This window comes from Zonotrichia albicollis, chromosome 2 (assembly GCF_047830755.1).
Source record: "Zonotrichia albicollis isolate bZonAlb1 chromosome 2, bZonAlb1.hap1, whole genome shotgun sequence".
In the NCBI taxonomy this organism is placed as follows: Eukaryota; Metazoa; Chordata; class Aves; order Passeriformes; family Passerellidae; genus Zonotrichia; species Zonotrichia albicollis.
In genome coordinates, this window is record NC_133820.1 from 65,525,702 (window position 1) to 65,544,149 (window position 18,448).

At 40.9% G+C, this 18,448-nt stretch overlaps 1 protein-coding gene across 1 annotated transcript in view; it reads right to left on the reverse strand.

Moving 5' to 3' along the window:
• Positions 1–1,472: 1,472 nt before the first annotated feature.
• FOXO1 (forkhead box O1) overlaps positions 1,473–18,448 on the reverse strand; it is a 60,864-nt gene continuing 43,888 nt past the window's right edge. The window contains exons 2-3 of the mRNA XM_005482424.4: positions 5,502–6,852; positions 1,473–5,107 (exon numbers count right to left, since the gene is read on the reverse strand). Of these exons, the coding sequence (XP_005482481.1) occupies positions 5,515–6,852 (1,338 nt within the window). The 3' untranslated portion in view covers positions 1,473–5,107; positions 5,502–5,514. The remainder of the gene's footprint in view (positions 5,108–5,501; positions 6,853–18,448) is intronic.

Below are 18,448 nucleotides of genomic sequence, written 5' to 3' on the forward strand. Positions count from 1 at the left end.
CATCCTTTCCAAAAACAGCGTCATGAACACTCAAATAGAGTATCTTTGGATCTTACAACCCTCTCATTCCAGAAGTCAGGCTTTTGAAAATGTCAGGGAAGATATCCTCAGCTTCCCCTAACATGCAAAAGCCCTTCCAAAATGTACACTGAAGGAAAAAGGTTGAAGTTAAAATAAAGATGGAACTGCAAGGAACAAGCAGAAATTATTCTTTAGCTATCTTTAAATATTTCTATTTTTACATGCAATTAGTTCTTTCATGTTCTTTACGTCTACCTCTGCTCATTTTAAGATCAAACTGCCAGCAATTTTTTTTTTGCCAGCGCTTCACTTACAGCCTGCTCTCTGCCACCCCTTCCCTCCCCACCTGCAGGCAAGCAGGGATATGGGCCTCACAAGACAACTGTGGCGTGGGTGTTATTGGCTGTCTGTTTTGGCAGCCTCTCATCCTTTCTTCCAGCTCTGTTTTGAAACACAATCTAAATTAAAAAAAAATAAAATTGAAAAAAAAATTTAGACATTCCTGCTCTCCCTACTCACTCGCATCAGCAGCGCTCCCATCACCACAGCCTGAAGCATGGCTGCAAAAGGAGCAGCACCAGGAAGGCTGGCAAATGTTCAGCAAGGAAAAAACTTACTCTGAGAAAAGGTACAGACTTCTGGAGGGGCAGAGGCAAAAACCAGGGGAAAGTGGACAAAGAGGATTTGGGCCCGCTCTCTTCCACATTTAATAGCATTAGGTTCTAACATGTAATTTGGACTAAAAGACTAATTCTTTCCCGTGGTTTGATGGATGTTAACATCCCCTTTTTTTATTACTCTTTAATAATGTATTACATAACATTCTGATACACTAATTACCATCTCATGTCATAGCAATTTTATTAAGAGCTTATACTTACAAATACCCATTCTGAAACGATTTCAGGACTTTTTGCCATTTTCTCTGAACTATGCTTGTTGAAGCACTGGCACCGCTCCATGCACCTTCCAGTAACAACACACCTCTACACAAAGCTGTCTCCTGAGCCCTGGGAGTCAGGCATGGATTCTTCTTGCGTTTAGTCTCAAAGACTTGTAAACAAGTTACTTTTAGCACACTAGGTTGTGATTAAACACTGGTAACTCAGCCCTATTAGGTTCCTGTACCTGCTACAGTTCCAAATGCAGAAGCAATGCGAAGAGAGAAAAATTCCTTTATACCAAGTAATGGAAAATTTGTTAACTATTCTGCAGTTAGTGTTTGCTCATTAATATGTTATCATCTCACCAGGCAAGACTTGGTACCATGAGGTATTTTTCTGTATAAAATTGCTAATGCCATCGGGATTGTCCAAATGGGATCATCATCATTAAAAAGATTACACGGTGAGGAAAGTGATTACGACAACATCTCAGTAGAAGGATTACTAATCACAAGTAGAATCCTGGTACAAATCTCATTCTCTGTATACAAGAAAGGACACAAAATCTTTTTAACATAATTTATATACATTTATGGCTTTATACAACAAACTGTCAGGGATTGTTCTCATGTGTCTGTAGAAGTACATCAGGCACTTTTTCTGAAAATATCCACGTATGAATTTTAATTTTGCAATGTGACTAAGTCAGAGCAGTGAAGCGTTGAAGAGCTGTCACACCACTCGCAAATAGAACTAGCAGTATGTACATGCCAATCTCTCAGATATTGCTGGTTTGTGGAACACCTTCAAAAAAGAGGCCAGTTTTCATGTTGAATAATTTGCTTTTTGCTTGCATAAACCATGCTGCATCTTATATTATGATTACCAAAATAATAATAATAATAATGAGAATACCTTATTTAAAATCAGTCATAAATTAAGAATCCTAGCAATTTCATAATGAAAATAGGAATTTCAAATCAGTAAAAAAATAAAAAAGTACTAACATACATCCAGTGGTTTAACAAGTGCAAATTTTATACTGTTTTATAATTGGTCCAATTTTAACTTCTCAGGGATGCTCTGTTGACCTAAGCCAATAATAAGCAATATGATTTTTGCTTATAAGTGTAGGCAAACTGTCAGTTTATCAAAGCAGAGCTTTCCAATTAATGCATCTACTACCTAAACATATATCATATAGCTATATTATGGAAACAATACATCTTTATATTTAAAATATCTCAACAGCTCTATAATACAATAAACTTTTAATAACAGTACAAACCAGAGAAAAGTCAAAAACAAGGCTGCATAGGTAAGATCATCTGCACAATTCACAAACCAATCATTTACAACAATTTCGACAAACTAAGTTACTCCAGAAACTTGGTACTTTTACTGAAAAAGGATTTATAACTAGAGGTCACATAATGTTTGTTTTCAAGGCAGACAACATGCTCCTTCACCAACTTCACAGTATTCCAGAATTACAATTGCAAAACATTAGAATGGCACCACAAAAAAACCACCCAAAAACAGAACCAAAAAACCCCAAACAAATGAACAAAACCCCCCCTCAAAATTAAAATAAAACCCAAACCCCAAAAAAAGCCAAACAGACCATGCAGCCCAAATCTCTGATTACCTACAACCGTTTCCTCACAATAATTGAAAGGGCTTTCTATAGACTGTTGTATTTAAGGTAAGGCTATATTTATGTTATTCATAGGTATAAAAGGAAAGGAATAAAATAGCTGTTTACAGGAAGTTATACAGTAGCAGTAAATAATAAACAGGATGTATATTGTTAAATGTAGCAAGTTCAGCTGCATCCCCATGGAGCATAGCATTGATTACTGCTTTCTTTACATGCAGAGGTGGATTTTATGACAACTTGGGCCTGTGTGTATCAGTGCCTATTTGGGAGCAAACATTTTTGCACATGCGTCAGACAGAATGATCTTCAGAAACCCCTGTATGAGCCCTCCGCTTGCTCCACTCAGGATTTACTACCATGCTTCAGAGACTAGGCATTTGATGGGGAAGATGCTACTGGAGATATCTGCCTGTAAAAGCAGGTGGCTTCATTCAGGCTTTGGCACTAAGAACATTTGGTTTTGCTCAAAACAAGTTCAAAGACCAACTTCACACTGGGGAAGATCCTGTATCACATCAGGCTCTGGAACTGCCTGACAACCGTAATAGCGTATCTAAAAAAGTAGGACCAGCTGTAATTAGTAGTGATTTAAGCCCAACAGGGAGCTAAATGCTAGCACATCAATAAATACATTGCAGAGCCTTGGGAAAGTCGTAACAGGATCATTAAATATATGGCTTGTTACTAAACTTCATTTACTTGGCACGTCCTGTCTCCTTCTCCACCATACACCATCACTACAGGAAAGATGAGTTTCAATTAGGACATTTTCTGGTTGTGAGTTGTTAAAACAAAAGAAAAATCAGTGTAAAAGTATTTGTTTCTCCCCTTATTCATAACAGGCAGCCCTAGCAAAAAAAACCCCAAAGTGTTAATTGTGTCAGTGCATTAAAAAAAAACTCCAAGGATTTCTGTAACACAAATGTTGTGTAGCAACCAGTGAAAAGACAGGGGAGGCCTCTTATTCATATATCCATGAAAACTGCATCATGCAATTACAAAAAAATCAGAAATCGATTCTTCTAAGACCTAATCCTGAAAAAGCTCAGGTAGCTGTAAGTGTGCTTACTCCAGCAAGACCAGGTTTTTCCACAGAAACAAGATCTCTGTTATTAATGCTCTCCCCTATCCTAAACCTCATGCATTTGTATAACTTTGCCACTTACTTTATCTTTCTTTTTGAAAAAAAGTAATGTTTTGTCCTGCAATAAGGTCAAAGTTTTAGCCTCCCACTCAAAAGTAGCATTTTTGCCTCTTCAAATCTACTGCTTTACAACAGAAACACTGAGGAACCCTACAATAGTGCTAATTAAGACAAATGACAAATTTTTCCTTAATTTTACTACCATTACACATTTTCCACAAAAGGTCCTGCTCTTGAGTGCACAAACATTATGAGACCTCCATGAAATAAATATAAATGTGAAGCATTGTACAAGCATCTTAACAATGAATACTTAACACTTTGTGGTAGTTAAAATGGTAATAGAAGCAGATGACATTTCTAAAAATGCATATATAAAACTGATTAAATATTTCTAAACATAAAGTTGTCTATATTTATACATCACACAACAAAAAAAGGGACAGAAATGTTTTGTATTCAAGATCCTTAATACGCTTTTCTGTTATTAGCACTCCCAAGTGCTAGGGAAATTTATAAAAACATGTACTTAATCCAGTTAAAATACTGTACAAAATGAAGAGGTTATGAATGCTGCCAGATCTCAGATTTATTTTTTTAAAGTTGCCTATGTAACAAAAGTAGATTTTAATTATAAGAAAAATAACTTGGAAAGTATTCCAAAAATTATCTTAAGCCCAACAATAAAGTGATTAATCTGACAACGAAATCCAGATACATTCTTGCATAAATTTACACAAATACAGGTAAATTATCAAATGGCATTTAACCTACTGGTTGCTTTGAATAGTCAGTGAGTTTAGTAGGATCATATTCAACAGGCTATTCTATTCCCATATGAAATGTGTGGCAATTTTGAGTAAAATAAAGCAGTTCGTACTGCTGCAAGGCAAGTCCACAGTTATCTCAATTCATCAAAACACAGGTAACATCAACGAAGGTTCAACTTACTTAGGGCATGAGATCATCACAGTATTCTTACAAAAGTTTATAAACTTTTCTTAGACCGAAACAGATAGTCTTAAAAAACAATTCTTCTTCTACAGATCATACTGTACAAAACCGAAAGCACAACATGATGTAAGTAAGAGTCTTTGCTGTGATTATATGGTGTAGTGAATTTGGCACTTCAGAGTAACGAAATTTCCAATGGCACAGTTTTTATCTACAGCAGCACATAACCTGCAAACCTTGGGCAAACATCCTGTACAGGAAAATACTCTCTCTGCTGCCAACTCTGACGAAAGGAAGGCAAAAGGAAAAAAAAAACAAAAACCAAAAAAAGTTAGTGCATGTGCACAGCTTTGTCAAGAAAATTAAAAAGAAAGGTGAAGGACATCTTTGTACTGCTTTTCTCAGTTCCTGCTGTCAGACAAGTCTGGAGAATTTAACCATAGCCTAGGAAGAAAGAAAAAACAACAAAAAAGAACAAATTAACATTCACAACAGATGAATAAATCTATTAAAATATGCTCAAGCTAGCTTTAAGATATTTAAATGGGGGGGAAAAATACTCATTACTGGCTAGTAACCAGCAAGTTTTTTGTTTAGAACATTGATGACAAAACATTAGCGCTCCACATGAAGTACATGAAGAGAAGTTGGTACTTGACAGTCCTAATGCACCAGTGCAAACCTGACTCTCAAACTAACAAAGGACTGGAAAGTGACTGACTGTTACTGAGGGAGTTCACATGCCAACACAGAAGAACTCCCAGATTTTAAGCATCTTGACATTTCTTTCTTTTCCCTTTAGCTGTTTTGCAGACTTATTATGAAAAGCACAGCTTACCTCCTACTACATCCTAGCCTGACACCCAACTGTGTGTGGTTGTCTTTACGCTGTGCTGAAAACTTTGGTTAGGCAATACACTGTCAAAGTTAAAATCTAACGTTTCTCCATCCATAAGGTCATTACGGATAATCGACTCCATGTCACAGTCCAACCGTTCAATTAACATGTCATCTAAGTCACTGGGAAGCTTCTCCTGGTGGAGGGAAACAATTCCCACCCTCCCGTAGCCATTGCAACTGTTAACAGGGGCATACGGATTCATGGCATTCATCTGCATCGGGTGACTCATAGGCACTTGTAGCGAAGTCTTCACTGTCGACAGGCGGTTTAGCCCCGACGTGTGCGACATGGTGTTCACTGTGTGTGACAAGGCACGGCCATTGACTGCTGGCTGGTTATGTCCCTGGTGAGGGCGGGCATTGGGGTTCATCATTTTGTTGTGGGGCGGCTGGCTGCCGTAGTTGGGCACCACCGAGTTGGCGACCATCAGCACGCTCTGGCCCAGCGCCCTGCCGCCAGCCTGGGAAACACCAGTGTCCACCGACGCCAGGATATCGTTGTGCGGCGGAGAGTCGGAGGTCAGCAACTCCTTCAGAAGTCCCGCAGGACAGTTGTATTGGCTCATCGATCCGTAGCTTGGCTTACTGTCTTGGAGAGTCTGCATAGGAATCTGGGACAAGGAGCTCATGCTAGCTTGAGCGTAAGTGAACTTCCTGTAGTCAGGATTTGGTGAACCTATACTTGTGGTCGAGGATGCGAATGAGTAACCTGGTGTTTGCTGCATCAGGGTGGCAGATGAAGACTGGGTTGACACAGTCATTGATGTATTAGGTGATAAGAGATTGAGATTATCCAAAAGATTTTCCATGTTCTCAGAATTGCTCATCTCTGAAAGGCTTGGTAGAGTAGAAGTCATTTTGGTGGTTGATGATGGGTATACCATGGAGTGCACATCCCCATCTCCAAGGTCATCTTGCTCTGGCAAAATAGGAGAAAGTCTTCCACTAATTGTGCTAGCATTGGAGCTCGTTCTAGGTCGAAATGTACTCCAGTTATCAAAGTCGTCGTTACTGTGAGAGCTGGGACTTGCAGGCCACTTTGAGAACTGTGACCCGGGGCTGTCACCATTTCCCTCTTGACCAGACTGAAGGGATGCTTTTTTCTTGGCAGCTCTGCCTCTGCTTTTGGCAAACTTGCTGTTGTTATCCATGGATGCTGCTCGCCTCCTGGGAGATTTGCCACTCTTCCCTCCTTCAGGATTGAGCATCCACCAGGAACTCTTCCCTGTTCCTTCATTCTGCACTCTGATGAACTTGCTATGCAGAGACAGGTTGTGACGGATTGAATTCTGAAAAACAGAATAGCATGTAAGAAATGGTGAAGACATGCATCTTTTATGGCATACTAACACCTGCTTTTGTAAGCATACTCTCATTTTGTTAGAAGACACAGGGGTAATCATTAAATAAGAAAACATGCCAGCCTGGAAACCTCTTTTATCTCCTCATCGCTCTGAACTGGCTGAAACAAGCTTGCAAAGAGTCACCATGTCAATTTGTCTGTCATCTGCCTCCATCACATCTGACATTATAAAAAGTTCAATAAAACTGCAGGAACTGTTCTGAAATAAAAATTCCACATAAAGGAGAAAAAATAAGCCAGAAGATCAAGAAGATGACTGAAGTGAGTCATCTAATGAGTGAACTTTACTGTATTTATGGATTTTTTTAAATTATTATTTTATGCAAAGTTCAGAAATGTTAGATCCTGTTCTATGGTCCTCGTAATGGATTCTCAACCTGCACATCCCGAAACCCTACAGACATGCAACACAGAAACTGTCACTAATGCCACTGAGCATTAGTGAGGTTTATATCACTTGTGTTATATGAGAAAATACATATAGAAAACTAGTTGAGGATTAAGTCCTAATTTTTATAAGTAGACATCACAAATTGCCTAAGAAATCATCGAAGATAAAGGCATGTAAAGAACATAGACAAGCTTGTAATGAAACCCTTAGTCTTAAAATCATCGTTCTCTTTCAAAATCGACATTTTTATATGGAAAATTGACTCTTCAAATACCTGAGGGCACCAGATATCTTGCGCCAAGAATGGCCAGAGGTACTAGACCTTTTTTTGACCTCCTCAGCCATGAGTAATGTTTCATGTTTTGTTCTTAAATACAACAGACAAATAAAATTTTAAAAAATCCAAAATGGAAGGCCACAGGCTGACCTGTTAATAAGAGACTAATCTTTGCACTTCCAAGCTGTAAAAAAACCTATTTTGCTCCTATAATTTTCTGCTGAGCACGTGTAAAAAATATTGTATCAACAGAAAAGTTTTCCTGCATCTTGACACAATTGCTAACAAAAGGCCACAAGTTCAAGGAGTGCTGAAACAGGCAGCCATAGATGTTAATAGAAGGGTAAAACAGTATCATGGTCTATGCTAGAACTGCAATTCATGTAGAACAAGGAGAAGGGAACCACAAAACAACACACAAAATAAATGTTTAAAACCAGAATAGTCCTCAATGGCAGAGAAATCAGTAATTCACTATCTGCCTTCCATTCAGAGTAATTTTCAGCAATTTGTCTAAAGATCATAAGTAGGCATTCCAGGCATGAACAGTCATCTCATGGCTTAAACCAGAGACAACAGGCTCAAATTTCCTGCAAGAGCCATGATACGCTTTGGACCACAGAAAGCAGAACAAAGCAGGACTGGCCCTCTGCTGAGCTCAACAGAGGTGGTTACTCTGGGATCACAGAAGAGACTTTCAGTAGATGAGGGCAGCAAGGAGGTGTTACAGTCCTGCAACACCTTACAGGTGCTACTGACTTGAGACTGTGCCCCCAGAAGCACAGCTTCACCCCAAAGAGGGGCACAAGACACTCCTTAACATCAGAAGGTGGCAAAGCATGGCCTCAAGGCACTGATGGTTCAACCAGCACAGCACTGAGTCAAACCATGTGCCCAAACTCAGAAGCCTTTCCAACCTCTCCTCTGAAGAACCATCTTTACAAGTTATCCCAGTTAAACAGACACCATCAAACATTCCCCATCCCTGGCAGTGTTCAAGGCCAGGCTGGATGGAGCTGGGAGCCACCTGGTCTAGTGGAAGGTAACCCTGCCCATGGCAAGAGGGACTGGTCTTTAAGGTCTCCTTCAACCCAAAGCATTCTATGACGACTCTGATTTGAGTGTTTCCTTACTCAATTTCAAAAGGAAGCCATTCTAGAAACTAAAAGTAAGACCACATTTCTTCGCTTCAAGTAATCTTACAACCAAAATACTATCTCTGATGTAGCAACAGGGTGCTAGGGAAGGCCTTGGAGTTTTATTTGCACCAGGTGCAGCTAACCCATAGGGAGGGAAAGGCTGGAAGTCCATCTTTGGACTTGCCCGCACCCCAGGGGCTGCCTGGGAAGCCTTGTGAGGCCGGCCTGGCACAGCCCCTTGTTTTCACTCAAGGGCCACAGACGAATCTGTGCCTGACACAGGTCCAGCTCTACAAATGTCGCAAGAAAGTTGCTCTGTTGATTAAAAAACCTCCTGCGCCAGTTCGTTTTTTTACTGTATTTTGTAAACATACCTGGTTGGCTCAGGATCACTGTTTACTATCAAAATAGTCATACTAAACACACAAAACATCGGGCAGGGAAAACACCGTGATGAGGCTCAGCTCCCTCCTCTCTGCTACACAAGTGTTAAATATTTAAGAAATCGCTGCTATTCCTTAGTCATCAAAAATGTTATAATCTGGTATTATTGTACCGAGGACATCTGAGGTCGCTCTTTGAGTAACAGAGCTGTCTCCTAACTCTGCCAGCAATGAAAAAAAAATTTTCCTAACAGGAAAAGGTTTGCGGCCCAGAGCTTGTTACATAAATTCCTGTTTTTCACACAGCCAGCAGGACATTAAAGAAGCTATGATTTACTAACTTGGAAAAAGTGTTGAAGAGGTAAATCTTGTGAAAATATGCACTGCTGTTAATGATGTTGTGTCTACAAACCCTTGCCAGATGCAAACATGACCTGATAAAAAAGTATAGCTTCAGCAGTGGATCTTGGCAGCTGGAGGAATGGCGCAGCTGTTAGTGGCTGGGGCGTGTGGCGGCACCAACAGCGCCAGCACGCTGGGGAAATGCCTTCAGCCATGGGCTTCACCTGGACTTTGAAGCAAAGCCTCCCAAAACCTGGCCTGAATGACTCCAAAAGCAAGAGTCTGCATTTTGAAGCGGGTCTTCGCACAGCAGCAGTTCACGCCAGATCTCACTGGGCGTAACTGCTCTGGAATTTTATCAAAATCTGGGTCAGGATGGCAGCAGGGCTGCTGCCACCTGTGGAGAGCTTCCTGGGATTGAGCTTTTGCCTCCAAGACAAAGTAAACTTACTTCAGCATTCAGACCAGGAACTGTGGATATGCTTATTGCTACTTTCTGATTTAAGACTCAAAATATGCAAAACCAGTATCAGCTACGTGCCATGTGAAGAGCACATCCCAGCTAATAAAACTCATGAAGCCAAGATAATTATTCCCTTGAATCTACATATTTATATAATTCAGCTGTACTTCTGACATTTCCAACAGCGCTACCGATATCCAATACTGCATTTAAACCCAAGATATAAATAGCAAAACATGCAACTCAAGTTAAACTTGACTAATTGCTGAGAAAAATATATCCCTCTCCCAACTGAAGGTGAGGTATTTAATTAATTTTTTTAGTAAATTGTGTTGGTGTTTCACTAAATACCTGAAAACTGAGTTGCTCTGTTAAACTTGACAACATTGTGCTTACTGAAGTGAGACCATATAGTGACACTTGGCCAACTTTCTTCTACCCCAGACCTTGGAGCACCAAAGGCAGAGGGAAGCAGAGCTCCTCTTTAACCCAACTGCAAACCTCTCCCAGCAGGACCTAGCTGTGGATTTGTGATTATCCGGGGTGCTGCAAGACCCCAAATTTGTAAAAGCACCTACAAGTGCTCACGGTCTCTCCCGCCCTCATACTTTCATCCATGGGCACAGGCAGCTCTCATCCCACCAGAATGCCATGAGAGGGACCAAAAGGGAAGCTGAGGAATGGATGTGAGAGTCAATGCACTTTACAAAAACGAGTGCATTTGCTATCAAGGTGCATATGCTGACAGCATTGCGGTAAGACCTACCATGGCATCTCAAGGAGATGTAACAAGTAACAAAAGAAAGGAGGAGTTGGCCTCTGGAAGAAGATGCAGTCATAACAAACTGGGAGGCCACAGGAGCAGCACTGCTTCTACCACTCATAGGTCTAGGATTTCCATTAAAATTAACAGTCTAATGACTGCCCACCAAGTCTTCATTCAGACGACATCCCAGGAGTCCACTGCTTTCTACACGTCTTCCAAGGGGATGGCCTGCACAAGTTGCCAGCTTGTTCTACCGTCACCTGTGGTAGCACATCCTATTAATGACAGCTTACAACAGTTTTCTGAGCCAGCACCATCTCCTTGTGGTGACAACATCAAAGCAAAAGTTCTGCAGCAGAGAAGTGGAGATCCCATTCCCCAGGATTTCCATATGCTTTTACAGAAGACATTCAACCTGTCTCTCTAGGTCTTTGTATAGGAGCTCTACAGCAGGTCCCAGATGTTCACATCACCCTCCTCCTGGAGCTTCAGTGGCAGGCATCACTCTAAGAAGAAGTCATTAACACTCCTAGGAAAGTGTGCAGAGGCCAGGAAGTTCTCCAGCACACTTGCTCACAGCCCCTCCAGCACAGACAGCCAGACAGCAGCAGCAGGGGCTGACCATGGCAAGTGGCACCATGTGGCACCTCTCCAAGGCTAAGTTAGATCATGCCTGGCAAAACAGGCAGGCTTGCCTGCAATAGCTGCACTGCCTGTGCCCGTTTTGCTGTGGTTTCCAACTGCGCTGCCAGGTTTATGGCACTTGGATGAAGAGCCCAAGGAGGAAAGAAAACATTGGTAACTCCAGACCTACCAGAATTTCCTTTGGTACAACAGTCTGGTGTAAGGCAATCCTGTTTGTCTTATCTAGTAACTGTGAGATACAAAAAGGTCAGATGCTGATGCTGCACATGGAGCTTGGATTTGCCTCAGAGCTAGTGCTGGACAGTCATAAGCACTTGGTCTACAGACAGCACACATTTTCTGACATGACAATGTTCACCAACACAGCCACACTGCAGTGTCAGAGGCCTCAAACACTAATGAAACAGCTAATTTTGCCACCCAGTTGTGGTATTTTTTATTACAGCTCAGAAACCTTCTCTGTTGTCCAATAAGAGAACGGACAGAAAGCATGCCACTCAGCCTCAGGTCAAAGAGTCATATTTAGAAGATGCTGGAAACTTGCCACCTGCAGCTGCATGAAGGTGGAAAGGCAGGATTTCCTCCCAAACAGGTCATGCTTTTTTGGGTCCTTTGTTCTTGGGGAGGTGCTTTTGTTTGACTTCATTTTTCCTCCTGCACTGTTTAAGCAGTTAAGAAGTATCAGCTGGAAAAAGTGAGGAAATACTTCTCTCTTCCTAGGGGGACCTTGCACTGTTTCTCTGTGCTTTCCATTACATATGGTCGCATAGTGAGAGTCCTTCCCAGACCACTACCTATGAAACACCACCTCCAAACATGGAGACACTTCCATAAACTGTTCCGTGTGGTAAAATTTCAGCAATGCATCCCTTTTTCCATTAATGAATGTACAAGAACAGGAGGGAGTGTGTGTTACTGCTATATGGTTGTTATCCATGTGTCCTGAACACAAAGAGGCTTCCTGTGGCCACATGTGAGTGGCATTAATTTAAGTCCTGTACTTTCTGCATTCAAGTTCACAGATTTATACTATCCTGTGATTCCTTCTCATAGCTGTCAAAGACTAAAAAACTGTGAACACTGAAGGTGGTTGCATCCTGCTGCCACCAGGGACTGGAGGGGATTTCTCAACCACTGGAGTGTTCTTCTCTGGATCATGGTAACATGCAGGAACAGAAAATGCATACCCAGCTTCAGACATTGATGTTTAAGACTCGGCTGTCCATGCCTACGTGTCAGAGCAGGCAACTCTGTTGACAAGTATTTGAGTATTTCCCAATACACCCTATATCCTCTTCCTCATCCTAGGTAGACTCCTTGAAAGCACTTTACGATAATGGCAGCTTGGACATTTCTAATGAGATGATAACACTGCCTACTCTCCCTACACAGGCATTTAGGAAGAATGAAAGTAAAAACCACAAGCAAGGTTCACATTATGCCAAGTGTACACACAGGGCAAGCACACACCTGGATACTGTTCCACACATGATGACCCCAACCAAAACTTTTAATCACTCCTGTTTTCTGTACCTCCTAGAGAAAGAAAAGTACACAAAATGAGATTTTGAAATTAATTTTGTTGAATGCACCTTCATCCCTCTGGTAAAATCATCTGGGGAACCAAGACAGCTTCAGCTGGATAGATTTTTGTCTAAAATCTATCCACTTTCAAAGATGAAAGAAAGGCAACAATAAGGCACCACAGTGTCATTACAAAAAACAAAAAAAGCAAACAGCCATCAGGATAAATGATGGCTTCATTTATAAACTTCATTTATCACAGCATTAAAAGTTGTGAAGTGTAGAAAAATAAACAACAGATTTAAAAATTCAAAGATAGCAGAGATAACTATTTTTGCTGATCCAGACAAATTCTAATACTGCCTTTACAAAAGTGATACTGCAAGCTTTCTATTCCAACAGATGGAAAACAAGTGTTTGACAAATATAAGGGCTCCATATTTATAAATAAACATTTCTGTTTCCCACAAATATGAAACCTATATATGGATATATACAGCTCGTGATGAAGCGAGTTCACCAGTGAGAGAGGAGGCCAACAAGGAGACCTCACTGAAGAGGAATATTTCAAAGTCAGAATGCCCTTCAAACTAGGGATTCTTCTCTGCTCTCCTTAAGCACTCTCAGACCTCTGGCCTTCACAAGCAGCCTGTGCCATTACGTCAGGAACACAAAACCAGCAAAGCAGGAGGACTTGTGAATAACCTGAGAGACCAGGCGCTATCACACAAAAGCTGGTAAAGGACTCAATAATAAAACATCAGAGGTCAGGGAAATAATCAGTCTTTCAAACCAGTCCCACAAAATATTGCCATTGCACGTACAAAAGCCTGCATCTTTTGTTCAGGAAAGGTGAGGGAACCTGCATTATGCCAACACCCGATGGAATGAACAACAGCGCAGTCTAGGTGAGCACCGTGCACCACTGCTAAGGTGTGCCCTGCCCTTCAAAGGGGTTAAAAGCACTGGAATCACCTGTAGTCCATCAAGCCCTGAGGAAGGCTGCTGTGACCCATGGTGGGCAGATAGCCCTTTCACAAATATTCACTGTGGGCTCTAATGCAGTGACCAGGAATGCAGGGACACAGGCAGCACACAGCCATAGCGGTCTGGGGAAAAGCTGTCCTCAAATGCACAGCAAAAGCAGGTTATTGAAAGGAAAACAGGAATCACAGTTATAGGCAAAGTTCACTGAACTGAAAAAAAAAAATTAAGTAATAAAGTAGCAGTTCATGCATACAATGTCAGAATGACTAATAGCTCAAAATTTTAATCTGCAGCTATAGTAAAGAGAGACTAAGCGGTGTTTATTTTTTTTTCAGCCAGTGGGAATAATTATGATCAGTAGGACAAAAAATGTTAATCACTCGTTTCCTGTTTAACAGACAGCCTGTTTCACCTCTGCCACTCTCCACTGTTACACCCAATTCATCACAAAGACTACAGCACTCTTTATAGAAATCTTTCCCCTCAGCTCTTTTTCTTTCTCAAACTAAACTGCCTCTTATTGACATTTGTTAGCTCTAATGAAGAGGTACAAAAGTGTATACATGCTAAATATACCAATGCTAATTAGACTAGCAGATCATCTTAAAAGCAACACTGGAAATATGCTCTTACCAATAAGAAGCAATAAGGTCAGAAGTAGGCCAAGGTCTTAAATGCAAACTACAGAAGTGAAAACACGTTGTAGTAGAAAATAGGGTAGATTTTTTGCATTGGCCATTGAGAGCACACAGAGAACTTCCAAGAAAAAAAGCACAGTCAAAAACCCCAGATAGGATTACTCAAAAAGCTTTAACTGGTTAAGTGAAATAACTGTAAAGATCCCTGCCTGAGAAGCCACGTAAATTTTACAGACTGAAATCCCTGCATTATTAAAGCAGATCTCTGTCACTTGTCTAGGTAAAGGCACAAGCAAGCCTAGACCTGTATGTTTGGTTTCAGCTGGGTACTTTGCTAGGGAGACACAGATCTCCATTTTCATGAATTAAGGTTATTTGCTCCCACAAAACCACTGAGAGCCTAAAAGGCTGGAATGATTGTGAAGACGTGATGGATTTACAAGCAAACATTTGAAAATGAGTTAAAACTGAGGCAAGTAAAGCAAAGCAGGATGTACTGGAGACACAGGCTAAGTTCAGGACACTGAACTAGCCCATGGGCTAGCCATGCCTGGAAAAGCTCGAGGGCTGTCCGTATTTCTCACCTTGAGAAGCAACATATCAAAGGAGATGCACAGATCCACCATTATTAAAAGTTCTGTTGACTGAGCCTTTGTGTAGAATACAAAAAATTAAATATATCTCCTTATTACACTTGCATTAGCATAGCAGAGGCAGTCTTTTCATTTAGCAAGCAAAGGACTACAGGACTCACATTCTGTGCTCATGGATGTCACTGAGTATCAGTTTTTCAGAAACAAAGAGTCAATGAAAGCAGCAAGCTTCCTCTGCAGCAGGGTTAGCTGTGCCCCACAGGAAATCCCTGGCTTGAGGAAGCTGCAAGGCTTGTGAAAAGAAGGGCAAAACCTTTTATTTACAGGCTGAATGATATCTTGGGCTACATCTCACCATGTATTTCATCTTTATTTTGACTATAACAAGTGCAAGGATATACTAGCAAAATTTTATACAGCCTCCCAAACTACTAAAAGAAAACTAAAACAAAGTTAAGTGGATTTTTTTTGTTTGGCTTAGGTCATCTTTAGAAACTATTTAGTGCATCTAATGGTTAATTAGAATTTGTAAGGGGACAGTGTCAGCTTAAAAACTGCAACCACACCATGAATTTCACCTAGTGTTATAAATATCTGATGTTGATGTAGTAAACAGGAGAAACTCAGGAAAGAAGAAACTGGCATTTATCTTTTCCTTAGTTTCTTTTGCATCTGAATGCAATCCAGTACATAGTCACTGTTTTACTATTTGTGTTTCCTCTAGCCAATTTACCCTTTATCTGTCTTATACATGAAAAGGAAATATAATACAATTTTCCTGATAACAAAGCAGTAGCAGAAAAAAATTGATTTCTTACATTTTTGTTAAAATAGCTTAAATAGGATCATATTTAAGTTCTCTTTAAACCCCAGCATATCTGCAAATATGTAAAGGACATTGCTTTATACAGTCAATATTTGTTCATTTCTCTTTGTGTTTTTATACTCCAAATTCACAAGAAGCAATTATATGTCTTCAACTACTCCTCTTTGTACATCCCAAAGAGGCACCACATAAACTAGGTATTATGTTTCTCCCCAGCTTCTTAGAACACAGTTTGCCTTGGTACTTATTTTCCCCCACCACAGAAGCAGGTCAGACCACCAGCACACTCTCTACAGGAGAGCTCTTTCCAACTGAAGTTTGCTCCCACAGCCTAGCAGATTTTATATAACACAATTTACTACTCCAAAGCCAGCAAAACAGCCTCATCCAAATTTCAGGACAGCCTTTGGCTATAATGCAGTGTGCACTGCTCCTCTCCACTGTCCGGCCACTTGCAGCCACCCTGTTGCAAAAGGTGAGGTTAATACTTCAAAGGGATTTTAGCTGATTTCCTTGGGACACAGAGGACTCCAGCTGGGTGGCTGCACTGCTCATGCCAGTGTCTTGCCCTCAGATGCTGCTCTCTGTGATGTTCTTCGGGCCGCAGTTCAAGAATCGCTGGCACTCCTCACTGGGTTTTATGACATCTGCTCTGTATTATAAAGCCAGAGTCGTCCAATCTTGCAAAACATGTACCACCAACTCTGAACAGTTACCCCCAGACAGGCTCAAAATTTTCAGTGGGCTATGGGAGAGCAGTATTTCTCAGAACAAGATGGGCACTCAGAGGAGGGAAATCTAAAGGCCAATTTCTTCCCTCACACCCATTTTGGAAGCATTCCTAGTCCCTCACTACTGTAGGCTGTGCTCTGTACTTAAGAGACCCTTATTAAATCAAAGAACTATTTACAATCTACATACTGGCAAGTCCACATTCCCACAGAATGTCATCTGGCACAGTGACTTAAATCATCAGCTCTGTATTTATTTGCCTTCCTCCTTCACAAACAAGAAAAGTAAAAAGGATAAGAAAAAGCCATGTTTTTAATGACAAGAATGGAATTAACAGAGTAAAGCCCAAGAGCTCTGAAGCACCAGCATTCGTCGCTATACCCAAACGTCCTTTCTTTTTTTTTTATAAGCAGTAAAATATTACAGTGAGGACACTGAAAAGGAGGATTAGCAGCACCATTGTGACTTGAGGTCTTTTATGTACACACCTGCTGCTAGAGGTGCAGGACCCCAGATAAGAGGTGGACACAAAATAAGACAGCTTCCAGAGTGGGACACTTGTGCAAAAACGAGCTTTGTTTTGGGTGCTACATTTCTCCAACCAACTAGGTCTAATAAACTACCCCTCATCACTCTATTTTTCCATTTGAAATACACAAGGAAACTGGCCTTATCACGGCTGCTCAGAGATCAGACCTCATTCAGCCTTCCATTCCCTTGGGCAGAGCCTGACACAGGCAAGCTCTGGGCACAAGGTGCCTTTTACCAGGTGGAACGGGAGATGTTCCAGGGAGGACATTGTATCACTCTTATCAGTTCAGAAAAGAAAACATTAAGCCTCCTCTCCTCTGTGGTAATCCCTCAAACCCAAAAAGCTCTTATCAACTTCCAGATTAGGCTTCCTCCTCCTAGAGGTCACAGTCTTCACATGGTGCAAGCTCCACCATCATCACCACAATCCTCCTCAAAGAGAAGCCCACATGTAACTGGGCAGCCCGAGCCTGCCAGCCTCGATATTCAGATTTAAGGACTGCAAGTCACATTCCCAATCACAAAGCCTGCCAGAGGCCTCCCATCCTTTTGCCCAAAGATGAAGAAAGCAGTGGAGCTTCCCTCCAGCTTTCCCCACACATACATTAAAGCATCTTAAGGCAAAGGCACAGCTGACCCTGAGAGCTAGAACACCGTAAATCAATTCAAAGGGGTGCAAGAAAGAAGTTTTAAGTTTCTCTAGAGGGACTTGCTCAGTATTTGTCTTCTGACAGCTTTTGCTTCTTCCAAGTACTGCAGTTTAGTTCTTGCAGACAGAGAGAGAGAAGCAACGCAGCCCCTGTGCAGCTCCAAAGATGTGCAAACTCTTTAACTGAGCTGGTCAAAATGGGGCACTTGTTTCAAATAAATAAACAAATAAATAAAATTTACAGGACATCAATTACATCTGATTAAAAATAGCAGGAATGTCAGCAGTAGGAGCTGTCATTTGTAATAGCTATCAAGACACAGGAAGTTATTTATTCTGCAGGTCACAAAAAGCCCTCTTTAAAAACAAGGATGAAACAAGAAAAAAAGAAAGCATGTTTACTGAAGCCTGTTTTCCAATATTAGCCAGCCAACTTTGTTTATGAAATTTTATAATGATTTGTCATTGATATATATTTGGGTTTATGTCCACAGATCTGTTAAACTGCTGGCCACTGCAGGAAACACTGAAGCCCTTGCTGCTCGTGCTTAATTTTTTAATTTTTTTCAGTTCTGAAGATATTGCAGGGAATTTTTGCACATTTTCATTTGGTTTAAAAAAAAAAATTAAGGTCTT